The sequence below is a fragment of the Cuculus canorus genome, chromosome 4, assembly GCF_017976375.1.
Source record: "Cuculus canorus isolate bCucCan1 chromosome 4, bCucCan1.pri, whole genome shotgun sequence".
Lineage (NCBI taxonomy): Eukaryota > Metazoa > Chordata > Aves > Cuculiformes > Cuculidae > Cuculus > Cuculus canorus.
Window position 1 is genome coordinate 29,300,589 of NC_071404.1, and position 21,296 is coordinate 29,321,884.

The 21,296-nt window shown below is 38.9% G+C and overlaps 1 protein-coding gene across 1 annotated transcript in view; it reads right to left on the reverse strand.

The window, feature by feature from the left end:
- The window catches only part of SCFD2 (sec1 family domain containing 2), a 201,706-nt gene that overhangs the window by 154,533 nt on the left and 25,877 nt on the right, over nucleotides 1-21,296 (reverse strand). Inside the window, exon 3 of the mRNA XM_054065995.1 lies at nucleotides 15,798-15,925. Coding sequence (XP_053921970.1) covers nucleotides 15,798-15,925 — 128 coding nt within the window. The remainder of the gene's footprint in view (nucleotides 1-15,797; nucleotides 15,926-21,296) is intronic.

Genomic DNA, 21,296 nt, shown 5'->3' on the forward strand with positions numbered 1-21,296 from the left:
AATCACCAGGACTGACATTAAAGATCTGTCAAAAATCTGGTTTTGAGTAGTGAGAGTAGTCCATGTGGGACAGAAAGGCTTTCACCTCAACAGTTAAACAAAAAGTTAACTAGACAAAGCACATTTGTAGACATCAAGACACAATTCCACAGTCTGTCGTCTTTTTTCCATTTTAAATTAATGCTGCAGTCTGTGTAGTGTAATGTAGGCATTGCTTCAAGAAAATAATTATTTTTTAAGATATATTTACTGGTAGAGTAAATTTTTTAAATTCAGAAACCCAAAGTGCAGGCTGTGGGTTTTTTTTACGTAAAGATTTATGGATGAACGAAGTGTCTAAGGAGCAAAGGTCAGAATTATCAGTCTGCTCTTCCAAACATACAGTCCTCATTTTTTCATCTAACACTTAGTTAATTATCTCCACAGGGACACGAAAACAAGTACAGAGGAAAGTACGTTTTGTGACCAATTGAATAAATAAGTGAATGCTTTTCCAAGACGACAGGAACCGCCAAATACACACAGCTTTAAACTTAGTTCCATTTTATACAAGAACAAAGTTCGAGCTTCCCTGGCTAAAGCACTTTTGCTGAGATCCATTTTTTCACTTGACAGAACCATGAATAAAAAATGACCCTGGCACACTTATGTCCACAGGCGAGCTTTTTCAAGGCAATAGAGGGCTGAAAAACTCCAAATAAACTGGTTTTCCTGGTCCACAGTCTTAAGAATATAGACTTCTCTCCTAGTAGCTTGCCTCTGATCACGTCCAGTGCCGGATACTTGCAAGGAATGTAGAAAGTTCTCATATTCCACAAAGCCAATTGGGCAACAGTACTGCTAAGGGAGTTGGATACTTTGCAAGCCACGTGAGAGCAATTTAGCAGGATGGACGCCACCGCCCCTTATGTCTCCTTGTTAGTGTAATTTCCAGATGTTATGACTAATTCAAAATGCTTTTTGCACTTCTTAGGAGTTTCAGTAACGCTCTTCAACAGCAAGTGCCACAAAAATAATTTTATTTCACCTTCTGCTTAATTAATTACAAAAGTCATACCGTCCTTAAATTGTTAATAAAGAAAGTAATGCCAGCTACTCCTTACTTCTTTGGAGAGATGAGAAATAGGCCAGTATGAGATGTTGTTTGACTGGCTTCCCCAGAATAAGGCTCTGGACCTGAAGAGCACTAAATCTTTCAGGAAGCTGAAAGGAGAGCTCACAGGTTTACTTCTAAGGGTGTATGCTCACCTCCAACAAACATAAACCCATCTGCTCTGGGGCTGATATTCACTTGTAAGACCCTCTTCCTTTTCTGTTGCAGGAGTTCTACTATCCAGATAACCCCATAGTCACAGGCATGAGCACAAATGGCAAGCCCTTACTAGCAGTCCCAGCATAAGTCCATCTTGGGGGTCTAAACAGCCCCTGAAGTACATCCCTGACTGCATGACAGAGGCAGCCTTCCGCTGCCTTCCGCCAGAAGCACTGTGCAACCAAGAAAGAGCTGCAACCAGCCTTCCTTCCTCAACAGCCCTTACTGACTCCAGTTCCTACCTGCCACCCTAGCAATAGCTGCAGGACATGGACACTGGGGGCCAGCAGCTCTTCCCTGCCTGTCGTGGGCTTTCCAGGGCATCTCAAGTCACTCCAGAGTCATGGACCTTCAGGAAGTCAGAGCCTCTCAGCTGTCACATGTCTGAAAGTGCATACAGCAGTAGTTTTCAAGGACGTGGCAGCCACTGACAACGGTGACAACTAGGTTTAGCAAATTCTGGAATAGAGGTATACACTCAGAGCAAATAAAGTTGGATTGTAGTTACTGCTCAACTAACACTTCCCATGTGAGTATGAACATCTAACACAACTTGGCTTTAATCTCATCAGCTGTAGCATTGAGTTAGTTATCTCAAAAACAGTTAGTTATGCACCACTAGATGTGTGTGCTATCATTAAATCCTTTTAACAGTGTTCCTGTATAGATCATTTATATTCACATAAGTGTCATATGCTGTTTTAGCCTTCTCTCCTATTTAGCCTCAGTCTTCTATTACAAAACAGAAACTATGTCTAAATATCAGTTCTGTTACTATTCTTTCAAAATTCCTCTATGTGCCTTAAACCAAATAAAACTTAACCTGCTTCATGGGACAAATGTAGCTATTGTTAAAGGACTCTAACAAAATCATCAATATTTTCAGTTCTAAGCACCTAAATGCAGATGCCTAAATATGACTCCAGTTATGATGATCTACCATTTCAAGTTTCCCAGTACATTTGGAAAGCTTTAACAAACATAACTAGCAACTCAGATGTCTCAATACGGACTGATAATTTTTTCTTTTTTGTCCTTCAGAGCTTTGTTTTCAAATGCATGGCCACTTCAACACATTATTTCCTTCTTTGTGCACTCTACCATTCATTTTCCCCTTTTCACTTAAATCAGTGTGAACAAGAAAATAACAACCATCTCTAGCTAGCTCCTACAACATTCTCTGGTTGTCCTCCCAAATATTAAAGCAAATTTCAGAATGGTTTGAATAAATAGGTGAAATCTTATCTTCCACAATTAAACTTCCTAGGGGTTGCCATCTATATTAAACTTCTAATTTAATACTGGCATACCAGAGTTTCTCAAATTCCCTTCTTAATCTTGACCAAATATGCGTCACAGTCATATTTTATTAACTTGCTTTTTACCTCTTCCACCAGGTTAATGAATACTGAGAGCAAGTACCAGCCAGAGGGTTTCCAGCCCCGAAAAAACAGTAATCCTTGAGAACAGCAATTCATTGTGACCGTAAAGGGACTTAAAATCTGCAAATTTGGTTGAATCATCTCCCAAATGCTTTAAACTTCTTGCAGAAATGAATTAACTTGTTTGTCTTAAAATAACGTGCCCAAAGGACTTCAGGTGGCTTGTGCATGTCCTCATTTAGCACTAAGACATATGTTTTCAGACACTGAGTACTTCATTGTGTTCTTGGCAGGCTGTCCCAGAGAGAGGGAGGTCACTGCTCTTCTTTGGTACATTATTCACAGGGCTCATTATTTCTCTGATGATTTTTGGAAGACTTCTGCAGCTGAGAATACCCTAACAATCATTTTGGGTGGTAAGCAAATAAATAGGGATGGAAAACGTTATGATGTACAAGTATGTACATATGTAACTCACCATGTCTCTCGTGTAACAAGTCATCCTTTGTGAGACGGAATGATGAGACTTTATGCTCAGGAAAAAAGCACTGGGCGAGCTACTCAGTTTCAACATATTGCCACGTTCCACCTCTTACACTTAAGAGAATTTGCAAGCACACCGGCATGTACTCTGTCTTTGGTTTAAGCCTCTCAGGATGGGCCATTCTCAGTGCCACTTCACTTCTTTTACTTCTACATCACTGCCAACTACTTTCCTCAAGTTTGCTTCCCCCCTTTTTTTAAACCAATTGCAAATTTTTTACTGTAAAGAAAGTCCGAAGCCCTTCCTGTCATCTCCTCAGACACACAAAGCTGATGTCCACAACTACCCTGGTGTTGAAGCAAAATGCAAGTGGCATGTGTTTCCACTGTGTGTCAATCAGTCATCCGAACTGACATCTCCCAACCCATATTCACGAACTCTCTTGCTGATGTCAAACACAGTCATTATGGGTGGCAGACCCTATTACATGAAGATATCACAACACACGTGTACAGCAAGTTGTATCTTATTTCCAGCCAGGCTGCTTCCCTACAGATATAAATAAACAGCAACTGTGGTAAATTTCCTTTTCTCGGACTTAAAAAAAAAAAAAAAGTGTTTTATTTTTCACTTAGGTTCAGAGAGTCTTAAGAGACCTGCTCTTGCATTTTTAATCATGTCTTGATCACCACAACTGGACAGTCTACAACTATAGTGCCTCTTAAAAAAAAAACAACCAACCAAACTTCAAATTCAAAACTGAAACATATTTCCTTTCAAGACTGAGAAGATATAATTGAAGTCAACAACACCAAGAAATAAAATTAAGCTTAGGGAATAAAGGAATCTCTGGTGTTTAACTAAAAAAAAACCTAAATAAATTCTAGCAGAAAACAGAAGTTAGCAATACAATCACTTTGTTTCAGGAAATGGCATCATTATTCAGTAACTAATTTCTATATAGCAGGATTACTGATCCAGATTTATACCTACAACTGACTAGTGGGTAACCAAAACCTGGAAGAAGCATATCAACCTTTCCTGAGCAATTTGTTTATTTGATGTAAAAATTGTTTGTGTCACTGTGATTCACTACAGATTCCAGACAATGAAGAAGTACTGTTACTTAGGACATTTCTCAAAACAATATTAGTTACTATTTTCTGAAAAAAAGATCAGATAGCAGTTGTTATCTGTTCAAAAGCGGATTAATCCGTTTAATCAAATTAACTACACCTTAACATCTGTTTTCAACTCAGAGATCCATCATTCACAGTTTATGTAAATAAAATTATTATTTCCACAACTTAGTCTATTTCTATTATGCTATATTTTAAAACTCAAAGTATTAATTATATCTACTAACAGTCTGATTGCTCTCAAAGGAGATTGTTTGATGGGACTCTAATATGTCAAAATGAATATAAAAATGATCTTAACAGGTTGTGTGATGAACCATGGTCAGAATACTCTAAAAGACAGTCTTTTAAAAATCTTTTATAAGTTTTTGTTCTGGTTTGGGCTAAAGCAGAACACTTTTTCTCTGACTTTTCAGCCTGACAGTTCTCACCAAGGTAATGGCCATTGGTGTGCAGAGAGGCCACGGCTCACACCTATGATGGTGATGAGGTACTGGCACAGGTTGCACAGGGAGGCTGTGGCTGCCCCATCCCTGGAGGTGTTCAAGCCTAGGCTGGATGGGGCCTTGGGCAGCCTGATCCAGTGGGATGTCTCTGCCCACGGCAGGGGGGTTGAAATTAGATGGTCTTTAAGGTCCAACTCAAACTATTCTATGATTCTATTCCTATGGAAATTAAGGCCATCTCAGAGCTGCTGGCGAAGGGGGGTCCGCTTACCATGAGGTGCGGGCAGCAGAGGTGAACTAGCCTGGCCAATGAAGTATTCCATGCCACACGTCACGCTCAGTACAAAAGCTCAGAGGCCACCAGAGTCATGGAACTTTTTTGATAAGCGATGTTGAGGGACGACCCCACCTGCCTCTCCACCCCTGAATCCATCCACGTATTCCAGAGCCCAGCCCCCACCTGCCACTGAGCCCAGCCTGGCATCTTCCCTGCATCTGCCCTGCAGCATCAACAGCGGTGTTTGGTTATCAGAGGAGTCTGAATTGGGTTTTGTATACTTGTATATATTTTACTATTTTCTTATTAATATTATTATCTTCCTTTTATTATTGTTGTTGCACTAAAGCTGTTTGAGTGCTAGTTTCCAACCTGCAAGCGTCTCTCTCATTTCCCTTTTCCCTTTCCCCTGTGGGAGAGGAATTGGGAAGAAGGCTGCCCAGTTTTAGGTACTGATGTGGCCGGCGAGGTGGCTGAAAGCGGGGCAGCTTTGTAAAGCACAGCTCAAGTATTGGGAATGGAGCTTCACATTTGTGATAATCCTTTAAGTACACCCTAAAATAAACTAAACACATTTGCAAGTAAATGCTATTTAAAATTTTAAGCTTTTAGCCAACAGTTATTTCCTCTTAAACATATACAGTGTACAAATTAATAACAATGTACATTTACAATGTACAATATAATTTACAATAACAATGTAAATCTTTGTTTGAAAACTTAACAAAATGTTCATCTGTACTCTGGTGTTTACTCCCAAGTATTGTGAACATTATGTAGATCGTCTAGAGAAAGTCCACATTAATACAGGCTTTTCAGAGTACTTACACTAAGATAAAAAGACTTCATACTGAAGTTAATACAAACTTTGCAGTATTATATTAGCAAAGAATATAAATAATGAAATTATGTATGTGGAGAACTCCTGCAAGAGCAACACACTTCTGTTTTCTTTTAAATTTTTAAGAATTATCTTCAGCTGTAATCACAACCAGACAAGGAAGGAGACCTGGCCAGAAGTTCATATTTAAGTGTTTGGGTTTACTGTCTACAGTAAAAATTGAAATTTCAAGGGGGGGGATGGGGATAAGACACTTTATCCAAAAATTCCAGACACATAGAAAGACTATTGTCACTACACTCCCTTCTTAAAAGGAACAGTAAGGATAGCCAAACAGTCCTGCATCCATGTGCCAACTACAATTTAATCAAAGATTACACACTACCAGTGTATTTCTGTTTAACATCACTGCACAGGGTTCCATGTTTCACTTCTCTCCGCCAACTGTTTTACAGCAGTCAAGAGTGAAGTAAATGAGATATGAGACACAAATATGACACACTTACCAATTTTATTGGGACTTGAACCCTTACCCACCTAACACCTCAAGAGACTATTTAGGATGCAGTTGGTTATTCACTGAACAATGACAAAGCTACAGCAAGAGACAAAAATACCTTTACTGCAACTTGGTAATCTAACTTAACCTAGGAACTGTTATTTCTGCAAGAATATTAAGTCATAAAATAAAAAAAAATTTAAAAAATAATAAGAGCTTAGAGTGAAACATGGTACTTGCTAATTCAGAGCCAACTAAAATCTTCCATTTAATTTAAGTGTGAGTAGTACCAGTATTACAGGTCTTGTTTAAGGGAAATTCACATGATGCATAATGCAGTAGTTTAGTTATTAAAAACAAACAAAACAAAACAACAACAACAAAAAAACCCAAATCATCAACAAAACCCAAAACAACCCACAACACTCAGAATAAATCTAAGCAATACTCAATTTCCCAAACAAGAACAGCAAAAACCCACTTACAGTCAACTGCAAGGAATACCTTCCTAACAATACTGAGGGAGAAATTTTGTCTCCAAATAAGCATATTGCAATAGAGGAAGTACATGATGCTTCATAAAACTTCTAATTTTTTTTCTGATATTGTTCCGAGTAAGTTCAGTTTTGAGTGAAAACATCTGTTAACCTGTATTGTTTAAAATTTATTTCATTTTGTCATGACTGCATTTCATATTACCTATTGCAGCTGCCTCCTCTAAATTAGGCATGTCTCCTTTAACCAGAGGCAGAACTTCTTAACTCCCAGGACCACTTCCAAACACATTCCCAAAAGCTGTAGCTATTGTTGAAGTAGGAGAACACAGTGGGGTTGCACATTCCACACCATTATTTTTATCTCAACAATTATGATGAACATTTGGTATTTCAAATTACTTTTTTTTCAGATAAGATGTGTAAATTACACAGATGTTCTATTAACATTTTTTCCTCTGTTCTCTCCTCACTGAGACAGATTTTAGTGTGGACATTTCCCAGAAAAACCTGCACTTCAGGAGTCAAATTGATATCTGTCTACCTAAAGACAGACAAACCAGTGCAGAAATAACAAGCAATGTGAAGTGGTGTTTTCCCCAAGTCATAAAGGAGCATAACCTACTGAAAAACCACGTAAGGTGGGGGGAGAAGAAAAAGGTGAGAGACAGGAGGAATGAAACTGTGAAGTTGTTTAAAAGAAGAAACAGTGACTCAGTCGGCTAAGCAGCTACGAGATCAACAAAGCTCAGCGAGAACTTTCAGCTACCTACAGCTGCCTTTATCGCTCTAGACTGTTCTTCCTCATGAAATGTACTGCACCGCTTTACCAGTTAAGAGTTCCTTCACTGCTAAACTCATTGGTATTAAAAGAGTCACAATCTGTGTCTGGACTTACCTTAGTACCTGTTTTTCAGTCCTCAAGCTCTTGCTCAAATAAAACAAATAAAATTAACCACAGTAAGCTTAAGTCACTGTGCATAAGAAATCCCATCATTTTTACGTATTTCCAGTGTTTGAGCAAAAGTCCAATAAGGAGGATTAAAATTCATTCTTTGCTAGCACAATATTTTCAACATTTCTGGCACAGCGGTTTCCAGTTCTCTTTTCAGCTGCAGAAATAATAGCACTCACTAAGCCATTTCATAGAAGCCTGTAGACACTAGCAATCTTTTTGGCAAATTCAACATGCTGTTTTGCAGTAATTATGAAGTGCTTTTTTTCCCCCCCAGCCTTTATTTCAACTTCTCCTATGTTTCTTTCATTTGCAGTAGTCTAATAGTGGATCTGTGACCTAAATCCCTTTAACATTCAGGATTAAATGCTTCTGTCAAGTTGAACATGAATCAGCCTTAAGTCCTTGCAGCAATGGAAGCAAACCATGTACTAGAAGGCATCAGCACTGACACACACTGACACATAACCCTCTACTCAGTACTTGTGAGACAGCATCTGGAGTATTGTATGGAGTTCTGGGCTCCACAGTACAACTAGAATAGGTCCAGTGAAAGGACACTAAAAATGGTTTTTTAGTCCTCCTCCACAGGGAGGTTGGACTAAATGACTTGTAAAAGTCCCTTCCAACCTAAAGCATTCTATGATTCTAGGAGGTGCACAATAAGAGGACAAGAAGCAATGGCCGCAGACTGCAGCAAGTGAAGAATCAAACTGTTCATAAAGGAGAAGATTTTCTCCCCAAGAGAGGTTAAGATTGGTGCAGGGTACCCAGACAGGCTGTGGAACTGGCAGCCTCGGACATACTCAAAATACAGTTGAGCAAGGTCCAACACATCTAGTCTAACTCTCAAGCTATCTTTGGTTTCAGCATGGGGTTGGACTGGATGACCTCCAGAGATCCCTTCCAACCCAAAAATATTCTACGATTCATCCATATTTGTTTACACTGCTCATTCTACATTAAGTTGCAGACACTCATAAAACAGGGCAAATTTTCTGCCAAGTCTTCTCAGTTATCTTCATTTGACAGAATTCTTTCTCTGGGAGGCGTCTGATAAGAAAAGGTGCATATCTATGCTCTCAAAATGGGTCTTCTGCCACTGTCTTATCTTCATCTCTACCACCAAGCCTCATCCACACTGTTGCCTTCACAGTAACAACAATTTCCAACCCCAGTAAGCACTCTATTCACTGCTAGGAACCTATATGGACTAAAGTGAAGAAGGAGGAATGGAGGATAAACAGCAAAATATGCACATGGACATCACACCTCACATAGTTATTGTTACTCCAAAGTATGTCTGTTTTCTCTTTCGAGCAACCTGTTTCGTGTTCTTAAGTATGCTACCGTATGTATGGGCAGGTGAGTCTGAAAAAGGAACTGATGCACCACTTTGCTGAATTCAGCATTCAACTTTGAAAGAAGCATAATGATTACTGCAAAGATGGCTCTACAGCTGGTGATGCTTCTAAGCAACACTAGACACAAATGCAGTGTCATTTATTGATGAAAACCAAACTGTTCTGCTCCTGAACAGCTCTCCATCTCAGCTATCTTATCACATCTCCCCCAAAACCAGAGAACTTCATTGGCAGGAATATCAGCATCCTTCAACCTTTTCGTTATGTCTGATGAGTTACAGAGATGACCTGAAAAGTTTAGTTGCTTACGAAAAACAACAGAAAGCTATTCTTTGCACATCAGCAATGTGGAGCAACATCTCTATCTCCTAGGCTGACATAACTAGATGACTATCAGAAGATGGGATCTATTTAGTTAGGTGAACACTGATCATACTCAACCCTGAACTTCATTGTGGTGTAACACTGCAAGGTGAAACAGACAACAAATTTCTTTCTACAGTTCTCAATGTGGTAGTGACTATTCAGAATGACCGTCTTCATCAAGAGTTATCAAGGAAAGCCTAACCCCACTATACTCAAAGCATGTTCCCCTGGGAATGCAAAGGCCCATACAGAAGCCCACCCAATAGGAATGGACCCCAAACTTTCAGAAACACTCCAAAGTCTTCAAACTCTTCAAAAGCATTGAGCACTCTGTAAAACAAAAGGCCTTTCTGTCTCTGGGGGTGAATGATGCAACAAAACATCTGCTATATTGACCACCACTGAAATAGGGAACATTTACTTCAGGTCAAGACTACGGTTTTAGTTGCACTACAGGGAGAAATCAGAAATTCAGTCTTGCAACAGGCTGGAAAACCCCAATCTGCTTGGCTAGATAGTCCCACACTGCAGGACTTTGTTACTTTTGATGAGGCGAAGAGCAGACTAATTTAACTCAGGAACCACCTGCTCAGGATCCAGGCTGTGCAACGAATGAGTTCAGGTCTGAGTCAAGCACCATACCCTCTCCTTGGAAAAGTACCATGAGAACACCAGCGGGCCCTTGAAGCAGCACTGCGAGACCCTCTATCAAGGATATGGGATCCCTCCAAGCTAAGCCAGGCCTGTCTCGCGAGACCCTCCATCAGGGATCTGGGATCCCTCCAAGCTAAGCCAGGCCTGTCTCGGTCAAGTTGGTATGGGAAGCTTCCTGCTTTGTATGGATGTCTGGAGGGAGACTTTGGCTGCTTGTATCACTGATTCTGCAGCTTGCTCTCCTGATGGATTTGGAGATCAGGTAATGAGGGAACAGAGAAATGTACATAAATATCTCAAGAACCAGTCTACAATTTGATCTCCTCTCTGCATAATGGGGGGCCATAGCATCTCCCAAGCCCAGCTGTTGTGCAAGTACCTATTACTTATCCAGAGATATGACACAGAAGGGGCTCAAACACCCCAAAGACCGCTTTGAGCCTTGCAACACTAATCTGCCTTCTACTTCTTTGTAAAGACCTTAAGCCCAGACAGACATTGTCCCACTACTTGTCTCTATCACAGAATTGTCCTAATGGTTGGCTATTAGACTTGATTTATCTGAAAATATATGTTTGTACTTACATACTTTCTTACTGCTCTTTTTCCTGATGGGTAGTTTTTAGCCCTAAAGTTTAGTCCATAAATTGATGGCATTGAATATTTAATATTTTTACATTGATCTCATAAAACATAAATAGCATGTTAAACACTGTTACAGTCCAATGCAACCCCTCATTTAAAAAAAAAAAAAAATTTGCACATTCTGTTCTTTGTATTCTTTCTATTTTTTCTTTTTTTAAAAAAAGTATTCAACTGTGTTTTCCTGTCCGTTTTAAGGTACTTTTCTAACTCAAAATGTTATTTCATATCCCTAGGCTAAAATTTCAGGATCTTCCCATTTCTACCCAAAAAAATTTTAGAGTTCAATTCAACTCATACAAACCAGATCATGTGAAAAATGACAGTAGTCCTATTTACTTTGCAAAGCTCAAGGCTTTGCTAATTTTGTAGTGAGCTTGATTTTTAAAACTGTATTTGTACAGTTCAAATGGGAAGAAACCAAAAGGCTTTTTTTCTATTAACAAGAGCTCGTGTAACAGCACACTGCACTTTGTGTCTGTTACTATACCAGTGTTTTGACTTTCATCAGTCTCCATGCCAGTAAAAAGACACAATAAAGGAATTCAGAGTCTATCAAGGTTTACTGTGCTCTTTTTAAACAGAAAAGCAAGGGTGTTTCTAAAGCCACAAAAGAACATTTGTCGCAAAGTTTTTACCACTGCCAAATACTATGCTAATAGGAAAGCTTTCAACAAGAGATTCATGGGCTGCCACGTTCAGAAGATGATTAGGATATGCATCAGACCTATGAAGAAGAGAACAGGAAGTAGAGAAATGGAAAAAACAGCAACCTTTCTGCTGTACTGTAAGTCAGGCTGCTGCCTCAGAGCAGAACTTCTTACAGTCACTTACTTTAAGAGCTGAGCAGAAGTAATCCCCTTCCAATACTTACAGTCTCACTTGAATTTAGCACAATGCTATAAATCTCACCAGAAAGCTACTCTGACAATCTTCTAAACTGTCCTCCAATGAGCTTTTCAAAAGGAACTTAATTCTTTACATAAAACAAGTTTCAGAATTTTCATTATGCAAAAATAACTTACACCTACACATTTACCTACACAATGGGATATTTGTTCCAAATTTGGCAAATATTTCTCTTCCCGAGATATTCATCAGCATACATTTGGGTATCCAAAACACAAATGAAATCACCTCAGAGGCAAAATGGAGCTGATGTAGCTCTTTCAAAGCACTCTTAGTTGTTTTGTTTGTTTTTATAAAGAGAGTGTGTGCATATATATATATATATAAAATATTTTAATGCCCTTATTTCAAATGGACTTCTACCAAAGACAGGTCCACCTGTTTACATGCATTACTGTTTTGCAAAATATGTAGCTGAAAGGATTAAGGCAAACTTCAATGTAAATACTATGTTAGTAACATGGTTTCAGTGCATTTATAGCATCCTGTAAAGAAAGGGCTCAATGTCAGCATACCCACGATAAGCAATACCAAACAAATACTCACCAAAAGTCAATACTGGCAGCATTACTAAACTCCACAGGAAATTACATCTTCAAAAAACATATACTTATGTTATGTATTTATGGATGGAATGGATTAAACAATAAGTACACCAGATGTAGCACATGTAAAGCCTTTATGCTGGCTGGAATTCTGCACAGTGCTTTGCCTGCCTTATCCAGAGCTGACCTCAGAAAATCAAATATGCTGCACAGCTATACAGCCCACATTTAGTTTCATAAGGAAAGGACAAAGTAGCTCCATTGTTTTGTGTTCTAGTTGGTTTTATGGGCCATCACTTGGTACTTTGTCTTCCTCTGCGCTGTGGTTTCCTAAGACTTGCAAATCTTTAAAAAAGAAACATGATTCCAAAATACTTGCAGTGTACAGTTCTGAACCACTTACTAGCCCACGTCACTCCCTGAAGTTTGTATAAAATCACTTAATGGCCTCACCTGAAAACCTGAGTATGAGACAGCTACAGCAATAGGAGAGAATCCTGCTCTATTTACAAATGTCATGGACAAGGCCTTAAATTTTAAACTAGGTTTGCTCCAGTAATCTATCCACCAACACTTTCAACAAAAGGCTGCCAGCTCTGCTGATCCTATCTCCAGCCACTTTCCTTCTACACTGAACACTTTTGAAACAGTTGATAGGACTTCTAGACATCCCTACTACCCCTTTTCTTGATACAACTAATAAAATATATGCAAATCAAGAGCACTTGAAAGCAGCACTCAAAAAATGTGGCCAAAATTGTTGATTTCCTTTATTTCTCTTTCTTATCCTTTCTCAAAACTCCTCTCTCCATCCCTGCTGATTTCAATGGGAGAAGATGGAGTTCCAGTAGCCTGCAGATATTTGGGGGATACTGGGGAGAAGACACGTCCCCTCCAACTGCTCTCCTACTCTCCTTCCCTCTCAGGAGGAGGAGGACACATTCGGAAGACACCAGAAAGTGAAACTTTAAGCTGTGTGTCCTCCCAAAACTGTCAGAGCTCCTGCCACATGCAGCCAGGCAAAGAAAGAGGAAAGTTGGTCACCAGGAGCATTGCTTGTAGGGGAAACCTAGGCAAGCACATGCACACCTTGGAGTAATGAGCAGCCTTTCAAAACACAGAAAGAGTTTATTTTCCTTGCTCTGAAAATATGGAAACAGGATGGGATTGAGTTTCTCATCACTACACAGGGCTCTCATGCTGCCAGTGTCACACGTGATGCAGTTTTTCAGGCAGGTGGCCACTGCAGGAGGGCTCAGCTACACCAAATGGAATTCAAAGCTTTGCTTTCAAATGTAATTTACTCCTTATTTCCAGGGAGAGAAAAGCAAAAAAAGTAGTAGTAAGGAAAATACTCATACCATCTGACACAGCTGGTCTTAGTAAAGAGAGTAAGAGGCAACTTTCATGCTAGAAAAAGTCTCCTTAGGGCCATAAAAAAAACTCAGAAAATACTCTATGTGTTGGAAAAAACAGTGTGCAATCCACCGAGATCTTCTGATATAGACAGAACCTGAGGTAGAATCATAAAAAAATCATAAAAAAGTCTAAGAACAGAGCAGAGCAAAAGTATTTCCTGTTTTTCCAGCCAGTGTTGCCTTATACCACAGCCACAGTGCAAAAAGCCTTTTGACTAAACATAGCAATCAGAATCAGAACAGACCACTAGAATTTTTCCTTCTCTACAAAAGAAGCAATTAATAAACAACACAATTTTCAGCTTCCCTATAAAGAGATATCTTGCAGCACAATGAAAAAGCAATGAACGCTGTACAGATGCAGATCTGTACTAAAAAGTCTATTAATAAATATGTGTCATTGGACAACATGACATCTGGGCACGAGTTTCAGATTTTCTACGTTCCTGCTCAATGGGAAGCTTTGATTTTGGTAACTGTAGTGCCCTCTTTTCCTGTCTTCTCATTTTATCCCTGTTTATAATTTACAAGACCACCTCAAGTTTTGAATCACCCTTCAAAATTTAACTACAAAGTTAACAACTGGTTGTGATTGTAGAGCAAAATATACAATTCAAAATAAATAACGAAGTTCCATAAACATTAGTAAATTACAGATGCACTTCAAAAAAAAAACGTCTCAAGAACTATAGTGTCAGAAATTTGTTGCATCTACTCTTAAATATTTCTACATAGCACTATATCAGGCCTACATATGAGACAGTCACGTTGCCATCAGAAGCTAATATGTGTCAGCTAATATTACTAAGAACCAGGTTAGTGCAGCCTTCACTGGACATGGAGGAAAGGGTGGCTGATCTAACCATTCATACAAAGCAGCAAAAGTGGTAGATGGATTATTACCTCTCAAAGATGGGAAATAATTACTTTTAAAACAAACCTGAATTTCAACATTAATAATCTTTAAGGCATATGTAGTAGAAAAACAGTGAGGGCTTCTTAATGGTATTGTGGTGGATACTGAAACACATTATCAGGGATAGTTTAAACCAGATTTTACCATTTACTGTGCCTTACCTCCCTCAGACAAATTTGTAATAGCCCTCTCACAGCTGCTCCTTTTCTATTTCTTTAAAACAGCTTACAGCATTACTGTTGCAGAGATCTAGTATTTCTGATTAATGATCTACTGAATGCACGCTCTAGGTATTTGTAGAGACCAAACAATATATGAAATGTTATAGTTATTAAAAGTTCATGTGTTGGCTGTACATCTAATCCTACAATATCTTGGCAGTTTACTCTGGAGTCCCAGATAAAAGCCTATTCCACAAGGACCTTTCTCTCAATGAAAAATTCAGCTTAAAATAGTACATAAAATGCAAAAAATTACTGTGGTACAGAGCAATACCCATTTTTATAAGCCTAACATTATGTCAATTCCTGCATTTCACTGAGTACAATATAATATATAGTGAGAATGAGGTTCTAGAAAAGCTACTGAAAGTCATTATGTTATAATCTATATCTCTAATATTTTGAGGAATTCAGGTTTAAAGAATGTCCAGATGTGATTTTCAGCTTAAACTCTCTTGAGCCAGGCAGCCTTACTTCACACAAACCCCACTATCTATGTAATGTAATTGCTACCTAGATAATGTAATCTTATGCAAGATCTGCATAACAACTTTGATCAGATCAGCTGCTATTTAAATGCCTGCTTTCAGGACACAAATCTTGCTGACTTTAAGAATACTCAAATCCTCATGCTTCACAGAATAAAGGCAAGTAGCGCTGCTAACCATTTACAAGCCTTTAAAACCCTACATTATAGAACACCATCACCTCACCACTGCCCTCAATCATTCTACGATTTTTGGTTTTAAAAGGGAAAAAAATAAGCCTCTTATTTATATACCAGAAAGATCCCATGGTAGCCAGGACGCTCACCTGAAATCTGTTGACAAGGATGGGGACGAGTATTCCCTGAGAGGGTTAAGTGGAAGAAGAGATACTGTCATCATCTTTCACATCACCACTATGTAGAGAAGAGTATGTCACACTACTCACCCATGCTCATCTTAATAGGTAAATTTTCTCTGCTCGCAGCCTCCACAAGGTGTCTCCTAGCCTCCATCACAGCTTCCTTTTGTTTGAGGTTCATGAAGGACTCCCAGAGAGCTTTGGCAGCTGGATCACTACAAGTAAATGACAGGGTTACACTAAACATTGCTTGAATAATGGAGTAAGCTTAAGACAACATTTATATTTTAAGATGAGCGCTTCTACTTAGTAACTCTTCTAAGGTAGGAAGGATACGAGCAAAAATAAAGTGATATAAAAGCTTGATTTTTCTTAGCAGAACAGTTGTGGCAATTTTACAGGAAAAAGAAATCTTAATTACCAATTATAAAGTATTAGAATTCTCATATAATAAATAAGCATGTCAGCCTCAAAGTAACCACTACTGTTCAACCATGGGAACAGCAGAAACTATCCAAACTTCTTCAGTTACCAAAAAGCTATGGAAAGGATGGGTTCTAACTTGCCATGAGAGTTTAAATCCCAAAACCAATACCTCCAATGCTGAAGACTGTTGGTATGATTTGATGAACTACCATAACTTTGGGTTTCATGGGTTCTCCTTACACAAAAAGAATAATTCATAGCAGAATGTAATTGTTCTTATGGTTTCTGTATTTTGAGATTTCCTTGTTACTGTTGCCGTTGCTAAGCTTAAATTAGGAATTTGTGTGGCTCATCTGTGTTCAGTTCCCTGACAGTCTTCTGTCTCCTCTAGGACACTGCATTTGTTGCTGTTTTGAATGAATTCAGTGTTTTCTCAGTTGGGGGGAAAGAAGGAGGAAAAACCCTTGCCTGAGGGTTGAAGCCACACATTGGGATTAACTGTGTTGGATTTTTTAAAATTTATTTTCTTTTTTAAAGAAAAAGCTTCCCTCTGTTTTCTTCCTCAGGAGACATTTAACTCATAAATACATTTTGATGTAATTCACAACATGTTTATAACCATGGCAAAACAAGTTTTGTTTTACGGAAAATAACCCCCCCAACAATTCATTTGATAGCCATTACAAAGCAGCTGTGCTTACGCTCTGCTGCAACAGCAGGGCTGTATTTAGCAATTCTGTGCTATCTCCAAAACCAGGTAAGAGGATCACCAAGCCCCACTCCTTGTCACCTCAGGAAGCCACATCCTCTGTCAAAGCCTGAGTGGGCGGAAGGATCGTGGGAAGAAAGTTGAGTTACCCTTCTTCTGAACAAACCACAACTGCATAGGAAGAGCATATTTTATTCTATTGCCATGCTTTAAGATAGGAAAAATCAGGTGACCTGACACAGTCTTTCCATTTCTCTTTCACATAGCGTAATGTGACCTTCCTTCCTCCAGTGATGGAGGCAGGAGGCAGCACATCCCAAAGCAGCCAGGACATCTGCAGCAGATCCCTCTACTCCATCACCAAGTGTGATCTGAGCACCGATGCTGCACACCGTTCACAGGCAGCAGCTCCAAGGGGATTCCTCACAAGAAAAAGCAGTCCAATTTATAATATGTGGTAATGCAAGAAATATGAAAGAGATTTCCAAAGCAACTAGATGCTCCCTTAAGTTTTGGATCCTTGGGTCTGCTATTTTTACAGATGCTCTAATAAATTATTATGATTTAGTCCTATCCACCCAGCATCACTTTTAAATGCAGCCTATTGGTCCTGTTCACACCACATTCACAGGGTGCCTCTCTGTCATTTACAATCAAGCCTGAGGTTTGGATTGCAAGAGGCCACTGCTACAGCTGTTAACTAACCCCTTCCTGAACATGCAGTTTGAAACACAAATCTATAGTTATTAGGAATCCTGCCTAAACCAGCAGGAAGCTAGTTTTAAAAAGAACTTTCTTCCTATTTGGAAGAAAAGTCAAGCTTCTGTTTTCTAAGATTTTAACCTGTTCTCATTTTCTTTTCGTCACTGTAAGCAAGGTCTCATGTAAACAGAAACACTGTGAGCTACGATTTTAAAAAAAGAGGGAAAACAAACAACATATGGAAGCCAAAATAAAGTCTCCCCAATTTTGCAGAGGTTCTTGCTGTGTCATCTTTCTCACTCCTATACTTGGTAAGGATATTTAGGGAAAAGTAAAGTGTGGAAAATTAATCCCAAAAGCATCTATAGACCTCAATAAAAGAATGTACGTGGATAAGGTTGCATCATTTCTATGCCTGTTTTCCTTGCTTGCTGCTTTCCCTTTCCATACCATGTGTTGATCGGTTCTGTAAATGTAGGCTGCAAGGTCTTTGAAAGCAACGTATGCTATACTTGTATAATCACCACTACAAGTCCCTGCTTCAGCTGGTACTTCTACTTGCTCCTAGTTTAAACAATTAAACCCCATTCAAAACAACAAACTAATTATTTTAAACTGAAAAAAAAAAAAAGGTAAAGATGAGTCATACTAATGCACTAAAGCAAAATTGCAGGAGAGAGGTTTGCTTTTTGCTTTGTAAACTCTTTCTTCCTCCTTTAGCCACAGAAGGTCTTCTTTAATCCCAAAGACTGAAGTTTGCACATTCCCTGAGGGTTACTTTAGCACACCAAAAATAGCAAAAAGCTAAACAACTGTGGTACAGCCTAAAAGCAGATGAGGGTCAACCACACTCCTGTAGGCTTGGATCTCTGTGTAATCTAAGTTTCTGTAGCCATTTTCCTTCCCACTGCTTTGCAAAATACCTAGTGGTTTAAGTATCGTATATGAAACAATATATAAACAGGATGAGATCAATACATATTAATAGCTCACATATGTAGCCAATTCACTAGGTCAATCCACACAAAGCAACAGTTCCCATGTTCAGTCATTTTTTAAAAAATATAATAGGGGAAAAGAGCAACAAAAGTACTTGTAAATTTTCTGCTGAAAGCACTTTTCCCACTCCCCCTCTATCACACCTTCGGAATGGGCTTTTGCTTTGAACAACTCTCCATTCTTTAACTTCATTAGTGACAAGACAAGAATAGCTGCTGGGAATAAGTCTGTAGGACACAGTACAGGGCCCTGGTGTTGTCTCTTGACTGATCTGAGAAGTTACTGCAACATTTTCCTTTTAGAGATTTCTAACATGCGGAAACAATATTATCTTATCTTTTCCCTTTTGGTGAGACATTTGTTTGCGACTGCCTTCCAGCTCTTGTCATGGTGCCCTTCCCCTCCTCTTTTTCCCATCTGCAATTCCTCTGCTTTGGTCCAAACACCCCAGTCCAATGACACTAGAGCTGTATCAGTGATTTGTATGCGATTCAGATTTCTCCTTCCTCCCACATTCCTTGACTTCCTAAGGATTATTTATTGATTTGACATGTTATCTAGCAGACCGCTGCACTCTGAAAGCAGTTTTCTGAAACTAAATAGATTTTTAGAAAAATATTTTATGAATTACAAAACCCTTAAAGAAATTGCCTGAATCATGTCGTTTTATTTAAGAACAAATAAATTCTTTACAGTTACACTACAACGCATACCAGGAACTCTAAGCCACCCTTCAAAATAAGTGCAACAACAGTAGGTAAATATTATTGTGCATGCTTCTGTGTATCTCTATTAAAAATATTTTGCAGGCCACAGCAGGCCTGACAAAGAGAAGAGAGCACTAAAACACAGGGGCTTTGATACCCTGTCCCCTCCTTTTACTGTTGTGGTCATAGTATCTAATCAACAGGCCTTCTCAGAAAACAAAATATAATAAAAACAAGCACAGTATTTATCTGATAGATGAATTAGAAGTTAATTAAAAAAAAATTACATTATGTCCAGAAATAAGGCCGAAGTCTTTTAAAAGCCCTTGTTAGTCATAGGTATACCATTTGATATACATAAAGCAAGGTTTTTGACAGACTGAAATTGTCTCTCTTCCCCTCATACATAAACGTTACTTTTTTTTTAATGAGCCATTTTCTGTTCAAGAACTAATTAAAATTTAACTGCATATAATTTGGACTTTAAAACAACAACAAGTTGGAAAGGAAGAGGGAGAAATCTAGACACCTAAAAGATTCAACTTCCCTACTTCTAGTATTTGCATGCCAGTTTTCAAAGCTGAATCATGAAGACAAAGAGGGAAAAATGACCAAATCATCACTCATAAGTTATAAGAATCCTAAAACAAGACATCAGCTGACAATAGTGTCAGGAAACAGGTGCTGGTGAGAAGCTGGTCAGAAAGACTGGGACATTCTATGCTGACCAGAGAGCTGCAGGCACTTCAAAATCGGCTCTGACTTGCAGCCTCCAGACGCACTTTCTTTAAAGAAAGACAGAAGAGAGGGAAAGATAAAAAATAAAAGTCAAGAGTAGAACAAGTTAGCTGTGAAGTTGCTAACTAGCAGGCTTCCCAAATGTGCAATACTCAATGGAAACACTGCTCAATGAAATCCACTGTTCCGTGGTAGGAAGATACCAAGCCAGAGCCTTGAGCAGAAATAAGAGTGCAGTCTGGTAACTAGTGCTTTTGGTGATGGCACATTAGCTTCAGCAATACTTACTGGGGAGGACTGTGCTCCCATTCCCCACTGCACCCTCTTCTGCTCTGGCAACACCTTCCGTGTGGGACTATGCAGCGAGTCAGATAGGAAAAAAATTGGTTATTTTTAAGCACAGCTTAGATCCCTAAACTAATCTGCTTGCTCCAGACATTTACAGGTTGATAATAAAATGCCCAATTTTGCATCTGTTAAAATAATTTTGTTAGAATTATTTGCTTGATCTAGTCTGGTCCTGTCCTTCATGGACAATATTGCCATGGTTATCTGACAGATGAAGTGTCCATATCTGTGGTCATCAGCAGGCTCAGTCTCAAAGCTACTGATTTTGAATGCATCTGCGGAGAACAGGGGGAGTTTGGTGGCACTGGGGTGCGATACTACAAAGCTGAAAGTAGTAGTCTGGAAATCGGTAAAATCAAGCACTTAGTCCATGGAGTTGCAAACCCAAAGGCAAAGATAGAAAGCTGAGGACATTTATGACTGTAGGAGTCCAAAGCACACCACTGCAGTTTTTGTCTTGGCTGAAATGATGCACCTCTTGCTTCACACCTCTAGTACAGAAAGGTATTTACTTTCTTACTGCTCCAGCTCTTGTCTCTTACTGATAATCTATTAATATATGGTCTTCCACATCACTAATGCATGAGCAAACAGTCAAGAAGCAATAAACCTGTACTAGAAAATATATTGATACAACGACTGTCTTCTCCATTTATTACTATGTTTTGAGATCTACCAATAGGCCATTCTTAACCCATTTTGCATTTCTAATATTAGTTTGGTGATGTATGTCTTCCACCAGTGTGCATAATTAACCAAATGGAAACTAGTTAAACACTCTTGTCAAAGTAGCATACTATAATCACCAAAGTTACTAACCACATCTGTAATCTCTGGCAAGCTATTGCAAATTATTTTATGATCTATTTTCCAGTCAAGGAGGATAGAATAAATTGACACCTACATTATCTATTACTGGATTTTTGCCTGGACTGCTTTGCCTAACAGGACAATTTC